This window comes from Crinia signifera, chromosome 1, assembly GCF_055691185.1.
Source record: "Crinia signifera chromosome 1, ASM5569118v1, whole genome shotgun sequence".
Lineage (NCBI taxonomy): Eukaryota > Metazoa > Chordata > Amphibia > Anura > Myobatrachidae > Crinia > Crinia signifera.
In genome coordinates this window covers 334,375,460-334,402,500 of record NC_139217.1, presented here as the reverse complement: position 1 = coordinate 334,402,500, position 27,041 = coordinate 334,375,460, and the positions used below count along the sequence as shown (strand labels likewise).

At 47.4% G+C, this 27,041-nt stretch overlaps 1 protein-coding gene across 2 annotated transcripts in view; it reads right to left on the bottom strand.

Moving 5' to 3' along the window:
- INPP5J (inositol polyphosphate-5-phosphatase J) overlaps positions 1-5,944 on the bottom strand; it is a 35,710-nt gene extending 29,766 nt beyond the window's left edge. The window contains exons 1-2 of one of the 2 annotated variants that reach the window (XM_083145304.1): positions 5,833-5,944; positions 2,361-2,908 (exon numbers count right to left, since the gene is read on the bottom strand). In XM_083145304.1, the coding sequence (XP_083001430.1) occupies positions 2,361-2,908 (548 nt within the window). In that variant the 5' untranslated portion in view covers positions 5,833-5,944. Of the gene's footprint in view, positions 1-2,360; positions 2,909-5,483; positions 5,706-5,832 lie in introns of those variants that run through there. The other variant, XM_083145303.1, reaches the window with a different exon arrangement.
- Between the last annotated feature and the right edge of the window lie 21,097 nt (positions 5,945-27,041).

Genomic DNA, 27,041 nt, shown 5'->3' with positions numbered 1-27,041 from the left:
TTCCAGTTTCAGTATTGTTCTAATACTTCTTTTTCATTGAAGAATGTTAAAAGTAAAACACATGGGGCGGTATTCAATGAGGCTGATTCGCCAGGTTTTTATGGCGATTTTGTGCTGTAAGGCGAATTTTTGACAAAAACGGTGAATCACCCTATTCAATGACCAGATGGCGAATACATTTCAAGGTTTTTTTCGCCATGATTCACCGAGTAGCAATCGCTATCTTTTTATGGTGAAGTGGAATGTGAACTTTTAAAATAAAGTGTTTTGTTTTTTACAATTGGTGTCAAAAAATCAGGAATTTTATTCTGAGGAGGGGCATGCTATTTTTATTCATGTGCTGAAAGCACATGAATATATATTTAATTTAAAAAAAATATTATTATTTTTTTTTACACAGAGCAGCAAGCAGGGGGACGGAGCCGAGCCGCTCATTAGATATTCATATATTCACTTCACCCGATCATTACATATGCATGATCGGGTGTAGTGAATATACCCGGTCCCCTGCTGGTACCCCCGGGGGGCAGCCTGTGCTGCCTGGATCCCGGGGATCCCACCTCCCCCCCACAAACGTTCTGGGGCAGGCAGGGAGACTTCCATCTCCCTGCCTGCCGCCGTCCTAGGGCTCCCTGCGGCATCGCCGCAGGAGTTAAAATTCGCCAGTCAGGGGCAGCGAGCCCCTGACTCGTTGAATACTGGAGCCGGCGAGGCTCCGGAACGCAGCGAGCAGTGGCGAATGTGCAGCGAATCCTAAACAGGATTCGCTGCACATCGCCAGTATTCTCATTAATTACTGCCCATGGTATATTTGAAAGTTTCTATCCTGTTCCCCCTTTCCCTGCTCCGAAGTCTTTCCCGCTAAGTTTTTTGCTGTTTGCCATACACCTTTTTAGTTGCCTTTCTTTTTACCTTCTCTAATGTATTTATATCCTTCTGAGGATATGACCTCCAGAACTGAACGCAGTATTCTAGATGAGGCTGTAGCAAGTACCACTCTTGCTTTTCTCATTAATTTTTTACATTGTTTTCCAGCCTTTAAGTCACCATAATAGTTTTGAGTTTATTTAGAAGTCTGCTGACTGAATCAAGAGCCTTACTAAAATCTAGATCTGCTTCATTTAAAACCACCCCATTTAATGAATAAAGTCAAGATTTGTTTGGTATGATTATATGTGTAAGCGGCACTAGTGGTGGCATTAAATGTCCTATGTGTAAGCTGTCCTACTGGTGGCATTATGCGTAAGTGGCCCTAGTGGTGGCAATATGGGGTAAATTTAGTAATATGGGAGTTCTGTTTCACATGGGATGTTGCTATGGTCAACCAATCAGATCCTGTATATTATCTTCTAGAAAGTGCTAAATAAATAAAAAGTAACAACATTCCATGTGAAATAGATCTCCTATCCTAAATTTCCCCCTATGTGTGTGGGTGTATTATGTATGTATGTAAGCTGCACTAGTGGGGGCATTATCTATGTAAATGGTACTAGTGGGGGCAATATGTGTAAGCATTATGGAGGTCATTGTAGTTTGCGAACGTATACGCTTATGCGCATGTGCAGGGCTTGTATGTGTGCGCCTTCAGACACTTGCATAGTCTCTGTGGTGCTCACAAAGAGGGGTGTGGCGGAGGCGGCCAGGGGGTGTTTGTGTTTGCTGGGCGTATCCACAAAGACACTGGGTGCACCAAGGAAAGCACTGGGCGTCCCCATGTGAACGCGGGTGAATGGGTACCTACCTTCCAGGACGTCAGCTGCCCACCCAGTTCTCGGAGCAGGATGCCACAGATCTAAGGGCATTATGTATGTAAATGGCATATAGCAGATATTAGGGGCCTTATTCACTCTCAGAGGCAAATTCCTTTGCAAATGGACAAAACCATGTGCACTACAGGTGGGGCAGATATAACATGTGCAGAGAGAATTAGATTTGGGTGGTGTTTTTCTTCAAAGTGAGATCTATATTGCAGTGTAGAAATAAAGCTGTCAGTATTTTCCCTGCACAGAAACAAAATAACTCACCCAAATCTAATTTTCTCTGCACATGTTACATCTGCCCCACCTGCAGTGCACATGGTTTTGTCCATTTGAGAAGGAATTTTCCTCTGAGAGTGAACCAAAATAAGGCCCTATGTGTGTAAGTGACTATAGTGAGGGCATTATATATAAGCAGCATCACATAATATATAAGCGGCACTACATCGGGCCTTATGTGTGTAAGTGGCACTAGTGGGGGCATTATGTATGTAAGTGGAACTCTGAACTATATTATACAACCAGTGATTTTCATTGGTAACTTTGTTATTACAATATTACTAAGTTTATTAATAGCGATAAAGCAATATTTTTTTTTTTTACCTAAAATCCTCTCCAGCTTTGTTTTGTTCATTTCCTCCTAGAATCCCACTGAAAGGTGACTGGTCTGTTTCCACTTGGCCTGGATGAGGACAATCAGAACTCACATGATGATCCGGAAGCCTGTTTGGATGTGTAACGGGATGGGATCTGCCGATGTGTGGTGAACTTCTGGGACTAGGAGCCGGGGAACGTCGAGGCGAGGATGGTGGTGGAGAAAGGGGCATATACTGATGAGTTGGGGATAAAAGACCAGGACAGGATCCCTCTGGTTGCGATCTACCAGATTCATCTTTGGGACTAAGTGGAGAACCTACAGGGTGGAGTCTCAAAGATCCTTCTGGTTGTGATCGATCAGGAGCAGAAGCGCCAACTGGTGCTAGAGGACGGATGGACAGTTGACTCCCAGGAAGTGAAGTCTGTGAGCCACTAGATCCTTCAGGTTGGTATCTGCCAGATCCTGCAGGACTGAGCCGAGGAGAGGTTAAAGACATAGGTCTTGGAGATAGTTCTGGTGAAGGTGGAGCCACAAACACACAATCGGAATCCATCTTGAGGAAACAAACCACAAAAAATGTAAATATGTCTTCTTCATATATTTCCAAATAATTATATTCAAGAAGAACAGACTTGTGGAAGTTACTGCCGGCATAAAAAATGGAAATACATTTAAAAAGTCCACTTGAAGATATATTAACATGTAACACAACTCGGTATCCTCATTCACCTACTGGTTTTTAAATGAGATGCTTGGTGTGAGTCACAGGTAAAGTCACAGGCAAAGTTTAGTTAACTGAATCTAGTTGTACCAGGGCAGGTTATACTCTTTGTTAAATGTATAAAAAAGAGATGTATGAGACCTTCATCTGGTAGCTCATCTGATAGTGTATGGCCACGATATACAGAATGCGGGCTTACATGCTGCCAGATTCAATGGGGAAAATTTACTAAGAAGGGAGTTCTATTTCACATGGGATGTTGCTATGGGTACACAATCAGAATCTACTACTTATTTATTTAGGACCTACTAGAAAATAATAGGTAATATCTGATTGGTTGCCCACATCAGCCTCCCATGTGAAACAGTACTCCCATTTTAGTAAATTTCCCCCAATGTCTGATGTGTATGCCCAGCACCTCTCTCTTTAAAACCCCCCCACCCCACCCCCTCATAAACTCTCCAGACCCTGTTAAAAGGTGTAGAATCACTGCATGCATCTGGTGGTATGAGGTAGATAAAACGGGAAACAGTCAATGGGTCACTAGCCTGTTGTTCTCCAGAAGGATATAAATACATTAGAGACTGTACAAAGAAGGGCAACTAAAATGGTGCATGGTCTGCCCTACATCACAAAACTTACCAGGAAAAACGGTACTCTTTACCTAGCACGGCGCCCACGATTTTGATCGTGGGCATCGCAGGTAAAAAAATCGCGGGCATCGCGGCCATTGAATGCACTAAAAATCGGGTGCGACGCGACCGACGCGATGCCCGCGATTTCCCATAGGGATCAATGTTAAATTTCTCAATTGACCCGATTTTACTGTTCAATGCCTCAATTGACACGATTTTTCCATAGGAAACAATGTTAAATGGCCCACAGAGGCCAAATAGGCACCCTGAAGTGTGAAATGGCCCCCACAATTGTTAACGCCACCCCACGATCAACGTCAACCCGAAGCGTGGTGAGCGCAGCGAGCCCGCGAGGGGCGGCAGTACGCGTCCTACGACCTTTTCATACCCCCACTATCCACGTCGGCGTGGAGTTGAGAATAGAATAGTTTGGCGAGCGCAGCGAGCCACCGAGCCCGAAGCGTGGCGAGCGCAGCGAGCCCCGCGAGGGGACGCGGATACCTTCACAGGTAAACGCGTCCCTTCGCGGGCTTCACAGGTATCCTCGTCCCCTCGCGGGGCTCGCTGCGCTCGCCGGAGCATGGGGCGGCTGCAGCAGGACAATTTGTAAGAGAAACTTTTACATATGGCCCACAAAGGATTTTTTCCCCATACAAATGGCCTTTGGCACAAAAAAGGTTCCCCACCCCTGACCTACACCCATGTCGACCTAGACTCATGTCGACCTAAATGCATGTCGACCTAATGACTGTGAACCAACATGCTGGTGAAACAATGATCCACACCCGATAATACAGTAGGTACCTTCTAATTTAATTTCTTGATTTAGTCCAGTAACTGCATTTAAACTCCACTTCTTTATACCTAGAAACCACATTTATGTTGTTTGCTGCTCTCCAATATACCCTTCAGTTCACACAGTGTTTTGCACAGCAGGAGGTATATAGCCGCAGTGTGATTCCACCTTATCTGAGTCACATTTGTCCTCTGCAAATAAGGTTTCTAAAAATAAACTTTCAGCTTTCCCTAGGATCCTACTGCTGGTGACATTAGGCAGAGTGGGAGTGACACGGGAAAAGGTGTAGTAATAACAGAAAAGTATACAGAATTCCGAGACAGCAGAAAAGTGACAGAGGAATCTAATAAGAGCACATCATGGTGACATGGAAAATAAGAGGACACCATGGTGTCATGGAGGCAATGGCAAGAGAGGACTCCAGGACTATGAGAATCAGTGTTTGGAGTGTCAATGATGTTGCTGCATAATTCAGGATATTTGTATGTTTGTGAATACTAACACTGCAGGAACCTGCTTAGATATGCAACTGTCAACCATTAAATACTGTATGTCCTCAGGGGGAGTGTATTTAACTGGTCAAATTGATGTGCAATATATTATCAACCCTTCAGCATGTGCAAGGTCAGTGCCTACTGTACACAATGCACAGCTATGTAGCACACTGTACTCAGCCTCCTAGCAACACTGTCACTTCTCATGGCTCCAGATGCTGACTAGACTAAACAGTAGACTATAAAGCAGACAGTGAGGACTTTCAATATAATTATAAATGATCATATATAGCCTACATAAATCTGCAGGTTGTCTAATAATAATAATAAATAATAATAATGTATGTTATTATGATCAGTAGCCACGGTTACAATAGTGTGCTGCAGAGCTGCATTCCACATCACCAGATATATTTGTCTTCAACGCATGATACAACCTATGATTACAGCAGGTTAGGCGATCACCATGTGATAGTGGTTACCTGTATGCCAGAGTCATCATGTGACCTGTGTGTCCTCCCGTGGTACCTGTGCTCTGCTGCCATAGCTGCTGCTGCTGCTGCTGCTGCCGCTCAGCAGATGCTCTCCTTCTCCTCCTCCTCCTCCTCCTCCTCTGTCTCCCTGGCAGGCAGCCCCTCACTAGCAGGTGACGTCAGGATATCAACCTGCAGGAGGACGTTAAATGGACAGGCAGCCGAATCCCGTGACCTGCTCAAGGGTCACATTAGCTAGTAGAAAATAGTGACATGGCGCTCTTAGCCTTCAGCCCTGCAAATCATTAACTGGAAGGGTTTATTTATGTTGTTTTACAGGTACAATGGCAACTCTCACCTTTATTTTTGCAAATCCATTGCCTCCAGCACTACTAAGGTTAAATGTAGCCACTAGCCAGCACAACTACTGAACGGTGACTCGCACCTGAGGAAACAAGAGCCCAGGGAGGAGGAGACTGGCAGCACTGTCACAGGAAGAGACAAGAAACAAGGAAACCAAACTCTTTAGGTTTACCCATGAATCTTCACGCTTAGAAACTTTCATTCCCAATATACCATAATTGTTTCTGACACAGTATGTAGGTGTAGAGTAAGAGTCCTATCCATCATCATGCTTGGCAGCCATCATGTGTGCTGACAGCAGCAGGAGACCTCAGTGCTGAACCTTTACTTTTACAGAGAAGAGAAGAGAAATCCCTTTTTATTAAATGGCTGGTTTGTTCTTATTTATTATTTATTTATTTATTTATTTACAGTTTCTTATAGTAGACAGTGATAAAACAAACTGGGTAACAGCAGACAGACTTGGAGGTAGGAGGGCCCTGCTGCAAGCTTACAATCTGTAAGATTGTTCTTACACACATCCATTTATAATTTGAGTACTTTTACAGGTGGGCATGCTGACTATAAATTAGGCTGGATACTCACCTATAGACTTATCTGGGACTAAGTAAAAACCGGACCCGGACAAGACCCTGGAACGTCGTATCGGACCTCAAACTCTGCATTCCAGAGCTTGTAGCGGGGCTGGACTGGGGCCAGAAATCGGCCCTGGCATTTTGAGCACACAGGCCCACCTGCAGCAGGCGGGACCCTTGTGCGGCGAAGCCGCGCAGTGAAAAGAGGGCATGGCATCACAAAAAGGCATTACACATTATGGAACACACCGTAATGCCCATTACACATTATGGAACACACCGTTATGCCCATTACACATTGCCAGATACATATGCCCCCCATGCCCATTACACATTATGGAACACACCATTATGCCCATTACACATTGCCAGATACATATAACCCCCAGCGCCAGATACATATGCTCTACAGCGCCAGATACATATGCCCCCACGCGTCAGATATATATGCTCCACAGTGCCAGGTACATATGCCCCACAGTGCCAGATACATATGTTCCACAGTGACATGTACATATGCCCCACAGTGCTAGGTACATATTTTCCCACAGTGCCAGGTACATATGCCCCACAGTGCCAGGTACATATGCCCCACAGTGTCGGATACATATGCCCCCTAGCCAGGGCCGGCAACAGAAATCTTGGGGCCCCATCAATTGATATTTCTGGGGGCCCCCCACCTCCTGCAGTCAGCCGCCTGGCACTCGATTGCTGCGGGCGGCTGACACATAACACACACCCCTCCCAACAAGAATATTTGTGCTGCAGACTCGGGAGGGGAAGCTTCCTGGGGATGCCTGTTTAAACACGCAGCTCCCGGCCGCCACGCACATACACACATTGACATGAGCCCGTGCTGCTGCGGCGCTCATGTCAGTGTGTGTAAGCGGCGGCCGGAAGCTGCGTGTTCTGACAGGCATCCCCAGGAAGCTTCCCCTCCTGAGTCTGCAGCACCGCGGCTGCAAATATTCTTGTTAGAGGGGGGGGGGGTGGTTTATGTGTCAGCCGTCCACAGCAATCGAGTATCAGGTGGCTCACTGCAGGGATGAGTGTCTGATTCTGGGGCCCATCTGATGGTCAGGCCTGGGTCAGCTGTCCCCTTTGACCCCCTCCCCTGTCGCCGAGCCTGCCCCCAGCGCCAGATACATATTATCCCCCCCCCAAAGTGCTGCTCACCACACCGCCGCCATCTTCTAGTCTTGCTGCTCCTGCCGCTGCTGCTTTGTGAGGGGAGGAGAGCGCAGGTCATCAGTCTCTGTCCAGGTGGCTTCCTGCTTGAAATCTGCCACTGGTCCATCAGCCAGTCAAAGCTTGCGGTCCGGCAGCAGCTGACGTCATGACACTGCAGCGTCATGGCGTCAATATGCTAATGACGCGGGGGTGCAGTGCAGCATACAGTGAAGCAGAGGAGGCATCAGCGGCGCTACTGCATTGCTGCAGTCTTCACAAAAAATCGGCAGACAAGGCCATCAGCCCTTCTGGCATTTGTTTGAATGGCTATTGTATGTTTTCTGAATGGCTATTGTATGTTTTCCAGCATTTGGGTGCAAATGATGGTCATTTTCTCCAATACATTATCAGATCTTTGTTCCCACAAAACAGATTGGACAGATAAATCTGTAGGTGTGTATCCAGCTTTACAGATGCATATATTGAACTTGCAATTATTTATTCATTTATTTACAGTTTCTCATATACCGCAGCATATTCCATTGCGCTTTACAATAGGAAACCATGATAAAACAAATTGGGTAGTAACACACCGACATAGAAGTAGGAGGGCCCTGCTCGCAAATTTACAATCTATAGGCAATGTGTTGTTATTATAATGACTCTATAACAGGGTTGCCGACTTTCAAAAAATCCTCTCCGGGAGAAGCCCGGAGAGGATTCTTGCCTTACGCGTTTTGGGGGCGGGGCTTAACTGTGACATCATTAAGCCCCGCCCCCATTACACCAAATAGCCGAAATAACAGTTATCCATGGAGGGGGCGGGGCTAAAATGTCACGATTGTGCCATTTTAGCTCCGCCCCCTCCCCTGAGACCCGCGGATTGCGGCATATAAATGCCGCGATCGGGGGGCTCAGTGGGGGTCCCCCTGATTCCGGGAGGGTTGCCCACCCTTCCGGGGGCCGGGAGGAAGGACCCGATTTTTGGGAGACTCCCGCAAATTCCGGGAGGGTCGGCAACCCTGCTCTATAATTGCACACAGTACACAACTGGGGCTTATTCAGAAATAGTTGCATTTTATATATATATATATATATATATATATATATATATATATATATATATGGTTTCTTATGTGTATTTTGCAATTGTTTTTTTATCAGTAATCTGTCTTTGTATTTAGCAAATGGCTGATTAGTGGCTGGCTCCCCCTCGCGATTGTCAGGTGTGGACATCAGAAGGGAAGCACCGCTCATTGCCGACACATGTGGGTAAGGGGATATAAGGTGAGATTTTTTATTTATGTTTATGCCTTGAAATAGTAAAGCGTTGCTAACTACTTACCTGTGGTCGTCTGTTTCATTTTTTTTATTTATTTATTATTTATTAACAGTTTCTTATATAGCTCAGCATATTCCATTGTTCTTTAGAATTTGAAACAACAGCGATTAAACAAACATTTATATCAGAGTGCTGCCAAATTGGTGGTTGTTTGGAGGTCCTGGCCAGGGCGCATCTACAGAGGGCACTGGGCAACTGTTCTATATCCAACGTGCATGCTGCATAAAGTAATAGCAAGGCGGCACTAATTCCAATAGAAGAAACGTCACGCAGGTATATGCGTCAACATTTCGAAAATGTATTTCTTCATCAGGATAAGATAAATACAAAAAGCAGTCATTATAATGGACTCTGATTACATGTGGTCAATCACCTATCAACAGGTAAAGTTTAATAAATGACATCATCCATCCCCACCTGTCCGTGTATTAATAATCACAAATAATAATACAAAAATATATATATTAAAAAAAAACATTAAAGACATGAACATAAATTTAGCAGAGGCTGCATAGAAACACCTATCACATTGTTAGTAAATATAAAAAAGTTAGTTATAAAATAAATATACACTGCTCAAAAAAAATAAAGGGAACACTTAGACAACATAATGTAACTCAATCACACTTCTGTGAAATCAAACTGTCCACTGATTGACAATCAATTTCGCATGCAAATGGAATAGACAACAGGTGGAAATAATAGGCAATTAGCAAGACACCCCCAATAAAGGAGTTGTTCTGCAGGTGGGGACCACAGACCACTTCTCAGCTCCTATGCTTTCTGGCTGATGTTTTGGTCACTTTTGAAAGCTGGCGGTGCTTTCACTCTAGTGGTAGCATGAGACGGAGTCTACAACCCACACAAGTGGCTCAGGTAGTGCAGCTCATCCAGGATGGCACATCAATGCGAGCTGTGGCAAGAAGGTTTGCTGTGTCTGTCAGCATAGTGTTCAGAGCATGGAGGTGCTACCAGGAGACAGGCCAGTACATCAGGAGACGTGGAGAAGGCCGTGGGAGGGCAACAACCCAGCAGCAGGACCGCTAGCTCCGCCTTTGTGCAAGGAGGAGCATTGCCAGAGCCCTGCAAAATGACCTCCAGCAGGCCACAAATATGTATGTGTCTACTGGAACGGTCAGAAACAGATTCCATGAGGGTGGTATGAGGGCCCAACGTCCACAGGTGGGGGTTGTGCTTATAGCGCAACACCGTGCAGGACATTTGGCATTTGCCAGAGAACACCAAGATTGGCAAATTCGCCACTGGCACCCTGACAGAGTCTGGAGATGCCAAGGAGAACGTTCTGCTACCTGCAACATCCTCCAGCAAGACCGGTTTGACAGTGGGTGAGTAATGGTGTGGGGTGGCATTTAGGGGGCCGCACAGTCCTCCATGTGCTCGCCTGACTGCCATTAGGTACCGAAATGAGATCCTCAGTCCCCTTGTGAGACCATATGCTGGTGCGGTTGGCCCTGGGTTTCTCCTAATGCTAGACCTCATGTGGCTGGAGTGTGTCAGCAGTTCCTGCAAGATGAAGGCATTGATGCTATGGACCGGCCAGCCAGTTCCCCAGCTCTGAATCCAATTGAACACATCTGGGACATCATGTCTCGCTCCATCCACCTACGCCACGTTGCACCACAGACTGTCCAGGAGTTGGCGGATGCATTAGTCCAGGCCAATTTTTGGGGGCCTCCCAAGCGTTCTGGTATGCAAGTATAGACCGTGTGTGAATTGCATGTGAGCTTTTGTGTGTGTGTGATTTGCATGTGAGTAAAATAAGTGCAAATCTCCTTCGGACAGAGGAACCTTGCCCCCCCCCCCCCCCCCCCCTCCCCCATTAGAACTGCCTCCCTAAATTCCTCTAAGATTATTCCTGTACCCAGTCAAAGTTCATAAACACTGGACTATTCACGGCACCGTAGCACATACACACTGAAAGATATTGTTAACTATATTGTTCAGTGAAGACCCCAGGTGCGCACCTTAACATGCATCTTTCTTCTGATCTTGATCCAAACTTTTGTAACTCCTGCTATACTACTACAGTATACACTGACATAACTCATCATTCATACTCTAGTAAAATGTATAATGTATCAAATGATGACATTTGCTTTTTTTACAAGTGACTGTCATTTTATAATGGTTTGCTCAGAAATAATTTATGATATAGTCTCTGCCAAAAAAGTAATCTGGACATTATCAGAACTATATATAGTAAAGCCAGCAAATATTTTCTTTGTTCCTCCTGTCCACATTTTCTCTTTCATCTCATCTTAATAAATAGGCTTGTGCTGTGCAGCAACTCGTATAATGTGGTATAAATCTTACACTGAAAAAATACAAAAAAATATAGATAGCCCCAGGGGAAAAGAATATACAAAGTTTTAAAAAAATTAAAATGTCTTATAGACATAGAGATTATTACACAATAAAAATGGCATCTCTTATCATTTAAAACAATTTTTTTTAATAAACAATTTTATTGTTTTCAATAAAGAATCAAATTTATTAACTCTTTGCAGTCCAAATATTTTTTTGCAATTCAAACAGTCTGTTTTAAATGTATTAATTAATTGTACTTTTTTTTTTAATGGTCTACACATTGAATATTGAACGATGTTAATGTTCTTATTTTAAAGTGGCTCACCACTCAGCACTCGGCTCAGCACATCACAGGGACGGGTTCCTTTCAGAGCCCCTGTCCCTGCATGTTCAGTTGCTACTCAATGGTGGCATGTCCTGTAATACCCCTTTCACACCAGAAAATGCAGAGACCCACCCAGGAATATCACCCAGGAATCATGCCTGGCCATTCCCGGGTTGGCCCCTTTCACTTCAGAAAAGTCCCTAAATTTTCTAGTGTGTGAAGGGGGCAGGGAGGAGGCCGGCAGGAGGTGGGGAGGAGGCAGGCAGTCGGCGGTGGAGGCGGGCAGGAGGTGTGTAGAATACTCACCCCGGTTGCTGGTTCTCCATGCAGGCCAGGGAGCCACACGGGCAGCGGGCGCAAATGATGGGACAGCCGGTAGATGAAGATGACGCAGCTCTCCGGTGCCCTCACTGCCGCTGGAGAGCTGCGTCATCTTCATCCGCTGCCTGTCCCGTCATTTGCGCCTGCCGCCTAAGTGGATCCTCGGCCCGACAGCACACCGAGGACCGGCAACCCGGGTAAGTATCCCCTACCCCATTCACACCGGCCAGGTCCCCAGGTTAAACCCAGGAACAACCCTGCTCCATGGATTTTGGCCCGGGAACACACCTGCGCTAGTCGTTATTTTACATGCCCTAACTCTGATCCCAACAGCCGACAAATCATCCAACATAAATGCTGACGCAGCTGCTTCAACATCAGCTGCATTTGAAGGCAATGCAGAAAGTGAAGAATGACTGTTTTTATAGTTTCTTGGACTTGTTATTTGATATTATTGTACATTGTTCATTGCTTTTTTTCTTCTTTATTGTTCACTAACATCCAGTTGCCAGTTAACACATGTCGCCATTACTGATTAAGATGTATGATATGCCAGGTGTGAATGTTTTCATTAAACACCCCCACTATCCACGCCAGGCCGAAGCGTGGCAAGCGGACACGTTACGTGTCCTGCCAACCTGTTCATACCCCCACTATCCACGTCGGCGTGGAGTTGATTTTATAAAGTGTGGCGAGCGTAGTAAGCCACCGAGCCTGAAGCGTGGCGAGTGCCCCGCAAGGGGATGAGGAATATATGTGAAGTAATCCGCGTCCCCTCGCAGGGCTAGCTGCGCTCACCACGCTTCGGGCTCGCCACTCTTAATAAAATCAACTCCATGCCAACGTGGATAGTGGGGGTATGAACAGGTCAGGAGGACGCGTAACGCGTCCGCTCGCCCAGCTTCGGGCTGGCGTGGATAGTGGCGGTTTGAAAAGGAGGCATTTGCCAGTATGTAACATGGAGCACTGACAAATGCCGCCTTTATTGTCCTCTTTCCAAGGCATTGGTGAGACCACACTTGGAATATGGTGTGTTCAGTTCTGGACACTGCACCTTAAACATAAATAAATTGGAACAGATACAGAGAAAGGTAACTAAGCTAGTAAAATGTCTTGAATCACTAGAATACAAAGATAGGTTAACCAGGCTGAATATGTTTTCACTGGAGAAATGGAGGTTGAGAGGAGATATGATTAGTATGTTCAAATATAGGATTGGGAATCATATGGAACCGGGAGATTATTTGTTCACTAACAGCCCTATACTTAGGACACGCGGGCATGTACTGAGGCTCGAGGAAAAGACATTCCGTACTGAATTAGAAGAGGATTCTTCACCATTAGAACAGTAAAATTCTGGAACTCATTGCCGGTGGGGGTGATTACAGCAACTACTGTTAATGAATAGTTACGGTTAGCCTGAAATTCCTTATTATACTCAGGCTCTTTATTCTCTTTTTGTCCTCAGTCGGTATGTCATATGCAAAATGTGTATAACCAAAAGGCTACATTAGCTCTGAACCCTTGTAAACGTGTTATTATATTATTATTATGCATTATATCTTTTTTGCCTTTTGTCATTACTGATTTCTTCCTGCCACATTTAAATGAAATAACGGGATACGGTCGATTGGTCTATAGCATGTTGGTCGACAGTCATTAGGTCGACACCACTAGGTCGACATGGGCCTAGGTCAAAATGGAACAAGGTCGATACAAGCATTAGGTCGATACAAGCATTAGGTCGACATGGGCAAGGTCGACAGTCAAAAGGTCAACATGGGGTTTTTCACAGTTTTTTGAGCCACAGGCAGTATTTCATACTAAAATAGTGTAGCAAAGCACCATGCCCGGAGCATGGTGAGCGCAGCGAGCCCCGCGAGGGGACGTGGTGCTACGTTTCAGTGTCCATGTCGACTGTGACGACATTCGGGTGAAAAAAAAAAACCATGTCGACCTTTTGACTATCGACCCTGCCCATGTCAACCTAGACCCATGTCGACCAACATGCTGTACACCTAATGATCCACACCCTATACAATGACCACTGCAAATCTATAATGCTTTATTGTTTTTTTTTCTTTTTCTTTTCTGAATGTACATTTTTCTTTTTTGTCGTACAAAACTATTTAAACTCAATTAAAAAAAAAGTGATTTTTAGAGGTAACCAATGAAGGACAAGAGAATGGGTTTTATGTGGCTCGAACGGAGCTGGTTGGTTAATCGCCTAGCAGCTGTATTTTGTACCAGCTGTAAGCAGTGCAACTCTGTGGCTGGGAGACCAAGGTACAGGACACTGCAGTAGTCTAGTCGTGATGACGCAAATGCATGTATGACTTTAGACAGATCTTTTGGGGAAATTAAATGCTTGTTTCTGGATATATTACTTAGAAGAAAGAATGAGGATTTGATTGTGGCTGATACAGTACCTGATGATTAAGTGTCAAGCCACTATCCAGATTCCAGAACTGTTCCAGATTCCAGACTGCTGTCGTTTTGAACCTTCATATAGAAGTCCTGTTAGTAGGCTATGCTCATACTTACCTACTCTCTTCTCCTGTAGAGGAGACACTTTAAGTAGGCAAGTATGGCTATGCTGCAGTTTTGTCCGGTGACTTATCATAAGGTCAGAGCCGGTCTTAGGCATAGGCCAACTAGGCAATTGCCTAGGGCATTTGGAATGCCTAGGGGCATCAGCAGCTTCTGCTGATTAAAATTATATGCAGCATGCCTATTTTGTGTGTGTGAGTGAGGCTGTTAGCGGCTGTGCGAGTCCTGTCTGCGGGTGGGTTGGTTGTGCAATAGTGTTCGGCATATGTGTAAGGGGTATTATGTGTGTCATGTATAAATGCATTAATAATGTGTGACATGTGTAAGGGGCATAATGTGTGTCATGTGTATAAGGGCATTAATAATGTGTGACATATGTGTAAGGGGCATTATGTGTGTCATTATGTGTATGAAGGGCATTAATAAAGGTTGGCATAATGTGTAAGGGGCATTACGGTTATAAGGACATTAATAATGTGTGTCATGTGTAAGGGGCATTACTGTGTGGTATTATCAGGGGGTGCCGAGAAAAAGGGGTAGGGGGTACAAATTACCCAGGCCAAAGTCTGATGGAAGGGCCCAGTGGGGGCCCCGTCCCCTTAAGTGACAGCAGCTGCTGCAGCTCTTCTCCTCTGCCCAGCACACACTGCAGTGTGGCCATGGAGGTGCTTAAAATACAATATTTTCTCAGGTTTTTTTTCTAATGGTATAATGTGAATAATATGAGGAGTAATGTACATAAGGTAAAGTGGTACTACTATGTGACGTAACGTGAATAAGGGACACCATCACATGATATAATGTGAATAAAGTTGCACTACTGTGTGGCATAATTTGAATTGGGGGTACTATTGTGTGGCCATGCCCCTTCCCAGCAAGAACACACCCCTGTTTGGGCTCCGCACCGAATGGGTGCGCTATTTCTATTTAAAATATTGCGGGTAGGAGCACCAAAATGATGAATGCTATGATGAGGGTTGATGATGCTAGGAAAGGGGAGCAGGGTCAGAGATGGAACTAGTGGCGGTGCTAGGGGGCAACAGTCAAAATCTTGCCTAGGGCGTAATTTAGGCTAGGGCCGGCTCTGCATAAGGTCCTCTATTTAGCAGGGTTTTACCGCAGCCAACTGGCATTTACCCACTCCTGGAGCTCAGCTAGACAGCCAATTATTGTCGTTATTTTGTTCTCAACACCTGGAGCAAAAGACCGGTAAAGTTGTGTGTTGTCTGCATAGCAGTGGTAAACCAGGCCATGGTGTCTGATTATTTCACTCAGTGGTATCATGTACAGTATACTGCAAGAAGCATGGGAGATAGTATAGTATACTAAATTACACCTGCTGTGGTCCTTCAGAGTCCATACACAAGCCAAAGACACGCGGAGCGGAAAAGAGGTGGGGTTTCATGTGAGGGGCACGGTGCCATGTCCCGAGCACTGTTTTCATCACTCCAGGGTTAAGGGAGATGCAGGCTGCCCCTGAGCAGTGGAGGATTTTTCACCAGCAAGGGTGGCACAGCATGATTACTTGCATGGGAGCCTGACTGGGCTGTTGGCCTGATAAAGGCAGGGTTTTTTTTATTTTGTTTTGCCATCAAGACTTATTTTTATATTTGTTAACTAGTTATGAAGGAGGCAATGGTCAGTAAATTGTGGTGTTAGAGGAGGGGTGAGTTTGGTGCTGTTTTGACAGTTGGGAGACCCAACAGGTAGGGACATGATGGGCGACTGATAATGCTATGCCTAGTGACAGCATAACCCCTTAATTTGTCCCTGCCCATGAGACTGCTACAGTTGCAGTCAGGGCTGGCACTACCCGCTCAGCCGAAGATGCAGAGCAGGGAGGCACCAGGCTGGAGAGGTGCTCTCCCTGCTCTGCATCCCCTGCTGCGCCTGACACAATCTGTCTGACAGGCAGTAGCAGCAACATGAAGCTCCCTCCTGCCTCCCGTGATAGATAGCACAGCTAATCAAAGCATTAAAGGAGACAGAGCCACACAGGAGTCAGGAGCTTCATTACAGGATGAGCTGCCAGCCAAATGTAGGTAAGTGTAGGGAAATAGAGAGGAGGGGGTTTATATAGACACATAAACATGTGCTTATGTGTAACTATTACAGTGGGCATTATGTATATGCACTACTGTGTTTAACTGTGGACATTGGGGATAATTCAGACCTGCTCGCTAGGCTGTGTTTATTCTGAGCCTAGCGAGCAGATTAACACCAACCTGCTTGCAAACCATTTGGAATTTTTTTTTTATTTTACAAAAGTTACCAAAACATGCCATCACCCTTATAACTGCATAATTTCAAACATTGACAACAAAAAATGTGAAAAACTCATGTCAACCTTTTCATGTGTCTGGCCTTTTTCATGTCGACCTATTGACTGCCTATATAATAATCCACACCCCTCCTAGAGGGCAGCCTAGACAGCGTATGGGGGCATGTCCAGTGGGTAGATGGTCAGTTTGGGGGTGGGCAGTATAATTGCGTCACTGTGGCCCCACAGTGCAGACACAAAACGCACTGTCAAGTAGGAGGAGCCTGTGCTCCGAAAATGGATGGCAGAGTGCTAACAGCAGATTTTCCCACCTTTCCAGGGGGGCCAGGAGGAAAACGCGATTTTCAGGTGACCCTCCTATAGTACCGGGAGGGTATGCAAGTATACCCTATGCTTTCACAAGCACGAGCAACACCTCATTCTGCTGCTCAGCAACTAGTACCGTATGTTTTTTTTGTGTGTGTGTGTATTATTCATGCTAGAATGAACAACATGATAAACTATGGACATGTTTGACCTATTTTCCCAGTTTCCCAGGATCACATGGCTGCATGTACCATAAGAGGAGGGCCTGTGCTTTTTATAAATCCTCTCTACTGATCTGATCACAGCTGGTTGATAAGCGCTGTTTATCTCAAAAGAATAGTCCAGCTCTTTAACCAATTAAATAACTGCCTGTGCTTCACTGGCAACTCCATGTAATGCATAAAAAATCATTAAGCAATGTCTATTTTATTTCTTTTGGTACTTCTGTTCATTTAGGTCTTGATAAACATTTCTATAGTAATCTTTTAATAGTAGCACACTAGTTACATACATTAATATATACTTTACTAGTAAGCCCACATAAAGCAAAAGCTTTGAAAGCTAGTCTGCTACCTTCTGTGTTTGTGCATGTGTGAGAAAGAGATGGTTTCACTTTCTGCCAGCAGATGGCAGTGCTTCAGAGACTCATGGACACTAGACATATATAGCTGATAATAACATGTTTTACCTGGGACACAAATGTAGGCTGTTCCCAAATGCAGGGTTGCCGACACTCCCGCATTTAGCGGGAGTATCCCGTTTTTTGTTCCTTTCTCCCGGTCTCCCGATAATGTGTGCGATCCTCCCGGTTTTTTAGTCTGTCTGAAAAAAAAAAAAAAAAAAAGTGACTGCGCATGCGCAAATCACAAAGTGCCGAGGCAGACGCCGCAGCTGTCCGGCCGGGGATCTGTCAGCAGTGTCTATACTGCCTACAGCGGCAGCGCAGCAGGGGGCAGCCATCGGAGCAGGAGCAGCAGAGGGAGCGGCACAAGCAGCAGAAGGCAGCGCCGCAGATAAGATGGTAAGATAGCGGCTGGCTGCTTCGTGCCTCCCTCCTGCTTCTCTCCCTCTGCTCCCCACTATTTTTCCTTTAATAGGGTTCCTTCTTTTAAAAAAATGCTACGGTACCACTACCATCTCAAAATGTAATTTGGATAGCCACGCCCCATTTTTGTGCCGTAAATGGGGCAGGGCCATGGGCGGAGCTATCCAAATTACATTTGAGAGCTCCCACGCCCCCTAATTAGCTGCCCTCTGCCTGGTCTCCCGCAAAGGGGAGATGAAAAGTCGGCAGGTATGCAAATGTATAATTGCAGTAAGCCAGGCCAACTGAAATAACAAATATAAAAGATGTTGTTTTTTTTATGAAGATACTTATACCAGCAGGTATTTAGCATAAATTGCCGCAATTACACACCCAGTGAAGAAAAAAGTGCTCAGTATATTGATTCCGGAGTGACACAAAATCTGTAAGCTAAAATAATTGCCCAGTTAACAACAGCAGCTGCTTCACAGCCAACCATGCAGTGCGGGGAGGAGAATCCCTAAGCACATATAAATATAACCATAGTAAAATACTATGGGGGTATAAAATGCTGTTTTCCCGGGATGCGGTCATTTGGTCTACAGCATGATGGCAGAAAGTCATTAGGTCGACACAATTAGGTCGACATGGGGAAAGGTCGACATGGGGAAAGGTCGACATGGGGAAAGGTTGAAAGGTCATTAGTTCAACATAGTTAGTTCGACAGGTCATTAGTTCGACAGTGTCTAGGTCAACATGGGGTTTTTCAGTGTTTTTTTGAGCTGACATGTGCCGATAGGTGGTATTTCATGCCCTACCATCCACTAGGGCTTGGTGGGAGAATAAAATAGTGTGCCCGAAGCATTGCAAGTGATGCGAGGGGATGCGGTGCACTTTTAAACTGTGTCCTTTGCGACTGTGTTTACATTTAGGTAAATAAAAACAGTGAAAAACCCCATGTCGACCTTTTGACTGTCGACCTAGACATTGCCGAACTAATGACCTGTTGAACTAACGACCTGTCGAACTAATGATCTTTCGCCCTAGAACCATGTCGACCTTTTCCCATGTCAACCTAGACCCATGTTGACATTTTCCCATGTCAACCTAATGCAGGATTTCCCAACCACGGTCCTCAAGGCACACCAACAGTGCAAGTTTTATGCTGTGTACACACGGGGGGAGATATATTGCTCAGCCATATATTGGTCGCTGATGAAAAAGAAACTGCAGGGGGGAGCCCGGCAGTGGTAATCAGCTGGTCGCAGGAGCATGTTCCTGCGAACAGCGATCACCACAGGGGCAAAAATGGGAGCACGCACTCGGCGATATATCGCCGGTGCACACTCCCATTGCGGGCAATATGGTCGCTCAGCGACCATATTTCCCGCGATTTTGCACAAAATCGCCCCTGTGTGTACACACCTTTAGAGATATCCAGGCTTCAACACATATGGTTTAATCAGAATCACTCAGGTACTAATTAAGTCACCTGTGCTCAAGCCTGGATATCACTTAAACCTGCACTGTTGGTGTGCCTTGAGGACCATGGTTGGGAAAGCCTGACCTAATGTGTCGACCATTATGCTGTAGACCAGACCTGGCCAAAAGGTAGATCCCGATCTACCAGTAGATCTTGGGGAATCCGCTGGTAGATCACAGCCAAATTAACAAAATACACGTGAACTTGAACATCTGACGTTTCAGAACGCCAGCTCCCGGTAGTGCCCCTGATGTCATGACGTCATCGGAGTGCTGTGAAGAGCCCTCTGCAGCTGCTATATATCAGTCTGGCCCCACACCCACAGATTGTAATGCTGGGCTTACCGTTCTGTACCAGCACAGAGGCTCCTCACAGCACCAAGTACATCCTGAGCGACTCCTGGATGTAGTGTGTGGGGTGTAATTGTCTGATATGGGTGGTACAGTGGCTGCAGGCTGATGCTGCTGGAGTACAGCTGCCGTCTGCTCCGTTAATATGATACAATACCCGAATGGTTCCGTGCTTGTGTCCTGGTTATCAGTTGCTGGCTGACTAATAGATCCTATAACAGAAGAAAATGGGCGTGCGCTGTCTGACCACAGTGTAACAAATTATGAGCAATCACAAATATTCTGTTCAGGCAGCAGTCAGATGCGGGTACTTGGACCACATATAGAAAGAACACAAAGAGTGAAAAAGACAGACTGCGCTAAAATAGAAATCAAATCAGGGGCGTAACTATAGCACCGCAGCCCCCGCCACCGCGCGGGGGGGGGGGGCGCTGTGCATGTGGGGGCGCCGGGGGCTGCGGTGCTATAGTTAAACCCCCCTCAATCCCCCGCAGACTTACCTATCGCGCTGGTCCCGGCGGCTCCGTTCTTCTGCTGAGGACCACCACAAAATGGCCGCCCCCATATAGCACACAGTTCTCTGAAACTGTCTGCTGTATGGGGGCGGCCATTTTCTGGTGGTCCTCAGCAGAAGAATGGAGCCGCCGGGACCAGCGCGATAGGTAAGGCTGTGGGGGATTGAGGGGGGGTTTGCATGGGCGGCGGGTAGGGGTGCTCGGCGGGGCGGCGGGGTAGGGGTGCTCGGCGGGGCGGCGACGGGGGGAGGCGCCCCCCCCCCTAATGGCGGGGGGGCGCCCAAAACGTAGCTACGCCACTGAATCAAATGCAATCCAAAAATAACCATAAAGGTATCAAAGCAATTAAAATACAAAATACAATCTATCAATATGAAACCAATTTCATTTGAAGGTAACTATGGCCAGTATTAGTAATACTATTAGTAATCCAATCACATATAGCATCTACCATTCTTATATATGTGATTATATAACTAATAGTAGAGAAACTTGTATGCTGCATGGGTGTATATTGTGTGTAGGTATTTTAGCAATTGTCCGTGTTGATCGCCCCTGCGAATGTGGGGCAGAGAATCGGCTGGCCTGCGAGGCGTGAGACTTACTTTTACAGAGCGAATGATTTTAAACTCAATCAGTCCTAGCGCTCTCACAGTGGAGCAAACCCATCGACCAGCACATGTAGTCACCACCCCAGTATACGCCCCAGTTACCGCCTAGTTGTGCCCAGTTTTGTGGCCGCGCCAATCCATACGCCCACATTACGACTACTCTGCACGAGTTTGTTCACTAGCGTATTTCTACTTGTAAGGTTGCGAGTGTGCATGGTTGCCCAAACCTACACATGCGCCTTGTGAATGGTACGCATGCGCAGTGGGCTAAGATACACTCTGCACATGAATTGGTGTCCGAGCGAGGCAAGCAAAATGTGGCCCTATGTGTGTAAGAGCGGTCAGCAAAACAAAATCTATTGTGGGAAGCATAGGGCCTGTGAGCCTGGTTCAGAGGTGGATGCTATGTTTGTATGTATATATATATATGTATGTATGTATGTTTGTGTATGTATATATGCCATGTGCAACTGTGCCCGCCATCGTACAGTTAGATTTACGGGTCTGCAGTAAGTGGTTTCCGGTACTTTCATGCATGCCGAAAATAGCAAAACAAAATATCAGTACATGGGCCACCTCCGAATCAGGCCCATTGACAATGGTAGATCTCCGCTAAATATGTGAACTAAAAGTAGATCCCGCATACCTCCCAAAATGACCCATTCCAGGAGGGACAAAATGCTCTCCTCCTGGACTTGCTACCAGTAGTAGTTGCAGAGGTGGGACTGCACCAATGTCACAAATTCAAAAAGGGGAGCCACACCTGCCAGTGAGTCCAGACTGTGGTGTATAGGGTGGCAGTTGGTGGGGCTCCCCTATCTGAATTGTGGACTGTGCTGCAGCCCTGCAACTGCCACTGACATGAATGTCCAGAAAGAGAGCATCTTGTCCCTCCTGGAATGGGCCACCCCTGCTAGAAAACAATGTAACTACAGTGAAAATTGTGTTCATATAAAACCTCACGTTACCAAAGATTTATAGGGAAATCCTGCCATAAAATAATACATTAGATTCTGATGTGAATGTTATATTTAAAATAAGAAGTTAAATCACATTTCCCTTAGGTCAGTCATGCAAAAGACAAAGGAGCTGTGATCTCATAATGGGCCTCAAACCACAAACTGGCCAATCAGGTAGGGTCTGTGAGGTCATAGTGATGTCATAATCAGGGCTGTACTAAGGCTGTCTCACTCATTCACCTCACAGGACTCGGGCAGTGCGCAGCTCACCAGCAGGAGGACATACTCACATAAGGTTAGTGACTGGACAGAGATAAGGGCAGTTTAGCGCGATGCGGCGGCAGACTCTGTAATATATGACTGATCACCTGACCGACAGGACAGTATTGGATAAAAACAAATCTCCCACCTAAGGGGGAAGTACCGTACCTAGCAGCCACTAGGGCTGTGCCTTGGACACCTAAGGGCGGTGTCTGGATGATGCTGAATAAACCCTGTATGGAGCGGTTAGGACGTGTCGCAAGGCACAAGGTGTCCTATGCGGAATCAAGTCCCCGTACGGATCCCTACTTATTAATGTGCAGAGATGGGAGAGATGTATACGGTGCTGTAGCCATTACTTTGTTATTATCTGATACTGTTGTTATAGTTATATCATAGTTTGGGCTCCATGTAAGAGTGATACTAAATTCTGGCAGCATATTGTGTTTAGTGTCCATGTGATACACAGGATATGCCGCTGGTATTTACCATCACACACAGTATCTTTCCAGCGAGGACCAGCGATGCCCCCTCCTCCGCTGCATCCTCTGCTGTGTTGCCAGCAGCCTGCTGGCAATGGGTTACTGACTAATGCACATACATGACGGCTGCCTGTGTATGTGTATAGAGCTCAGACCCAGTGGGGACATAGGAAACAGAGTTAGAGCTGTCCTATATATATCATTGCAGCCCTAACCCCTTATAGCACCAGAGACGAGTCCTAAAGGGGTTCTGGCTGTTTCTTACATGGAGTCCTAATACCATGTGCTAGGGTTCTCTCTCCCCCTCTTTCTCTCTCCCTCTACCTCTCCCACGTCTGTCTGTCTGTCTCTCTCCCTCTCCCACGTCTGTCTGTCTCCCTCTCCCACGTCTGTCTGTCTGTCTCTCTCCCTCTCCCACGTCTGTCTGTCTATCTCTCTCCCTCTCCCACGTCTGTCTGTCTGTCTCTCTCCCTCTCCCACGTCTGTCTGTCTCTCTCCCTCTCCCACGTCTGTCTGTCTGTCTCTCTCCCTCTTCCTCTCCCACGTCTGTCTGTCTGTCTCTCTCCCTCTCCCACGTCTGTCTGTCTCCCTCTCCCTCTCCCACGTCTGTCTGTCTGTCTCTCTCCCTCTCCCACGTCTGTCTGTCTCTCTCCCTCTCCCACGTCTGTCTGTCTGTCTCTCTCCCTCTCCCTCTCCCACGTCTGTCTGTCTCTCTCCCTCTCCCACGTCTGTCTGTCTGTCTCTCTCCCTCTCCCTCTCCCACGTCTGTCTGTCTCTCTCCCTCTCCCACGTCTGTCTGTCTCTCTCCCTCTCCCACGTCTGTCTGTCTGTCTGTCTCTCTCCCTCTCCCTCTCTCACGTCTGTCTGTCTCTCTCCCTCTCCCATGTCTGTCTGTCCCTCTCCCACGTCTGTCTGTCTGTCTGTCTGTCTCCCTCTCCCACGTCTGTCTGTCGGTCTGTCTCTCTCCCTCTCCCACGTCTGTCTGTCTGTCTGTCTCTCTCCCACGTCTGTCTGTCTGTCCCTCTCCCTCGTCTGTCTGTCTCTCTCCCTCTCCCACGTCTGTCTGTCTGTCCCTCTCCCTCTCCTGTCTGTCTGTCTCTCTCCCTCTCCCACATCTGTCTGTCTGTCTCTCTCCCTCTCCCACGTCTGTCTGTCTCTCCCTCTCCCACGTCTGTCCCTCTCCCTCTCCCATGTCTGTCTGTCTGTCCCTCTCCCTCTCCCTCTCCCACGTCTGTCTGTCTGTCCCTCTCCCACGTCTGTCTGTGTCTGTCTCTCTCCCTCTACCTCTCCCATGTCTGTCTGTCTGTCTCTCTCTCTCCCACGTCTGTCTGTCTGTCCCTCTCCCTCTCCCACGTCTGTCTGTTTGTCCCTCTTCCTCTCCCACGTCTGTCTGTCTGTCCCTCTTCCTCTCCCACGTCTGTCTGTCTGTCCCTCTCCCTCTCCCACGTCTGTCTGTCTATCTCTCTCCCTCTACCTCTCCCACGTCTGTCTGTCTCTCTCCCACGTCTGTCTGTCTGTCTCCCATGTCTGTCTGTCTATCTCCCTCTCCCTCTCCCACGTCTGTCTGTCTGTCTCCCTCTCCCACGTCTGTCTGTCTGTCTGTCCCTCTCCCTCTCCCATGTCTGTCTGTCTGTCTCTCTCCCTCTCCCACGTCTGTCTGTCTGTCTCTCTCCCTCTCCCACGTCTGTCTGTCTGTCGGTCTGTCTCTCTCCCTCTCCCATGTCTGTCTGTCTGTGTCTGTCTCTCTCTGTCTGTCTGTCTCTCTCCCTCTGTCTGTCTTTCTCCCTCTGTCTGTCTCTCTCCCTCTCCCACGTCTGTCTGTCTCTCTCCCTCTGTCTGTCTGTCTCTCTCCCTGTCTGTCTGTCTCTCTCCCTGTCTGTCTGTCTCTCTCCCTGTCTCTCTCCCTGTCTGTCTCTCTCCCTGTCTGTCTGTCTCTCTCCCTGTCTTTCTGTCTGTCTCTCTCCCTGTCTTTCTGTCTGTCTCTCTCCCTGTCTGTCTGTCTGTCTCTCTCCCTGTCTGTCTGTCTGTCTCTGTGTCTGTCTGTCTGTCTCTCTCCCTGTCTGTCTGTCTCTCTGTCTCTCTCCCTGTCTGTCTGTCTCTCTCCCTGGCTGTCTGTCTCTCTGTCTGTCTGTCTGTCTCTCTCCCTGTCTGTCTGTCTCGCCCTGTCTGTCTGTCTGTCTCCCTGATGTCTGTCTCTCTCCCTGTCTGTCTCTCTCCCTGTCTGTCTGTTTGTCTGTCTCCCTGTCTGTCTCTCTCCCTGTCTGTCTGTGTGTCTCCCTGTCTGTCTGTCTGTCTCTCTCCCTGTCTGTCTGTCTGTCTCTCTCCCTGTCTGTCTGTCTCTCTCCCTGTCTGTCTCTCTCCCTGTCTGTCTGTCTGTCTCTCTCCCTGTCTCTCTCCCTGTCTGTCTGTCTCTCTCGCTGTCTCTCTCTCCCTGTCTCTCTCTCTCCCTGTCTGTCTGTCTCTCTCCCTGTCTGTCTGCCTGCCTGTCTGTCTCTCTCCCTGTCTGTCTGTCTCCCTGTCTGTCTGTCTGCCTGTCTCTCTCCCTGTCTGTCTGCCTGTCTGTCTCTCTCCCTGTCTGTCTCCCTGTCTGTCTGTCTCCCTGTCTGTCTGTCTCCCTGTCTGCCTGTCTGTCTCTCTCCCTGTCTGTCTCCCTGTCTGCCTGTCTGTCTCTCTCCCTGTCTGTCTCCCTGTCTGTCTGTCTCCCTTTCTGCCTGTCTGTCTGTCTCTCTCCCTGTCTCTCTCCCTGTCTGTCTCTCTCCCTGTCTGTCTGTCTCTCTCCGTGTCTGTCTGTCTCTCCCTGTCTGTCTCTCTCCCTGTCTGTCTCTCTCCCTGTCTCTCTCCCTGTCTGTCTGTCTCTCTCCCTGTCTGTCTGTCTCTCTCCGTGTCTGTCTGTCTCTCCCTGTCTGTCTCTCTCCCTGTCTGTCTCTCTCCCACGTCTGTCTGTCTGTCTCTCTCCCTCTCCCACGTCTGTCTCTCTCCCTCTCCCACGTCTGTCTGTCTGTCTCTCTGTCTCTCTCCCTCTCCCACGTCTGTCTGTCTCTCTCCCTCTCCCACGTCTGTCTGTCTCTCTCCCTCTCCCACGTCTGTCTGTCTGTCTCTCTCCCACGTCTGTCTGTCTCTCTCCCTCTCCAACGTCTGTCTGTCTATCTTTCTCCCTCTACCTCTCCCACGTCTGTCTGTCTGTCTCTCTCCCTCTCCCTCTCCCACATCTGTCTGTCTGTCCCTCTCCCACGTCTGTCTGTCTCTCTCCCTCTCTCACGTCTGTCTGTCTGTCTCTCTCCCTCTCCCACGTATGTCTGTCTGTCTCTCTCCCTCTCCCACGTCTGTCTGTCTCTCTCCCTCTCCCATGTCTGTCTGTCTCTCTCCCTCTCCCAGGTCTGTCTGTCTGTCTCTTTCCCTCGTCTGTCTGTCTGTCTCTCTCCCTCTCCCACATCTGTCTGTCTGTCTCTCTCCCTCTCCCACATCTGTCTGTCTGTCTGTCCCTCTCCCAGGTCTGTCTGTCTGTCTCTCTCCCACGTCTGTCTGTCTGTCTCTCTCCCTCTCCCACATCTGTCTGTCTGTCGGTCTGTCTCTCTCCCTCTCCCACATCTGTCTGTCTATCGGTCTGTCTCTCTCCTTCTCCCACGTCTGTCTGTCTGTCGTTCTGTCTCTCTCCCTCTCCCACGTCTGTCTGTCTGTCTCTCTCCCTCTCCCTCTCCCACGTCTGTCTGTCTGTCCCTCTCCCACATCTGTCTGTCTCTCTCCCTCGTCTGTCTGTCTCTCTCCCTCTCCCACCTCTGTCTGTCTGTATCTCTCCCTCTCCCACGTCTGTCTGTCTGTCTCCCTTTCCCACGTCTGTTTGTCTATCTCTCTCCCTGTCTGTCTGTCTCTCTCTCTCCCTGTCTGTCTCTCTCTCTCCCTGTCTGTCTATCTCTCCCTGTCTGTCTGTCTCTATCCCTGTCTGTCTCTCTCCCTGTCTGTCTGTCTCTCTCCCTGTCTGTCTGTCTCTCTCCCTGTCTGTCTGTCTCCCTGTCTGTCTCTCCCTGTCTGTCTGTCTCTCCCTGTCTGTCTGTCTGTCTGTCTCTTTCCCTGTCTGTCTGTCTCTCTCCCTGTCTGTCTGTCTCTCTGTCTGTCTCTCTGTCTGTCTGTCTCTCTGTCTGTCTGTCTCTCTGTCTGTCTCTCTCCCTGTCTGTCTGTCTCTCTGTCTGTCTTTCTCTCTCCCTGTCTGTCTGTCTGTCTCTCTCCCTTTCTCTCTTTGTGTCTGTCTGTCTGTCTCTCTGTCTGTCTGTCTGTCTCTCTCCCTTTCTCTCTCCCTGTCTCTCTCCCTGTCTGTCTGTCTGTC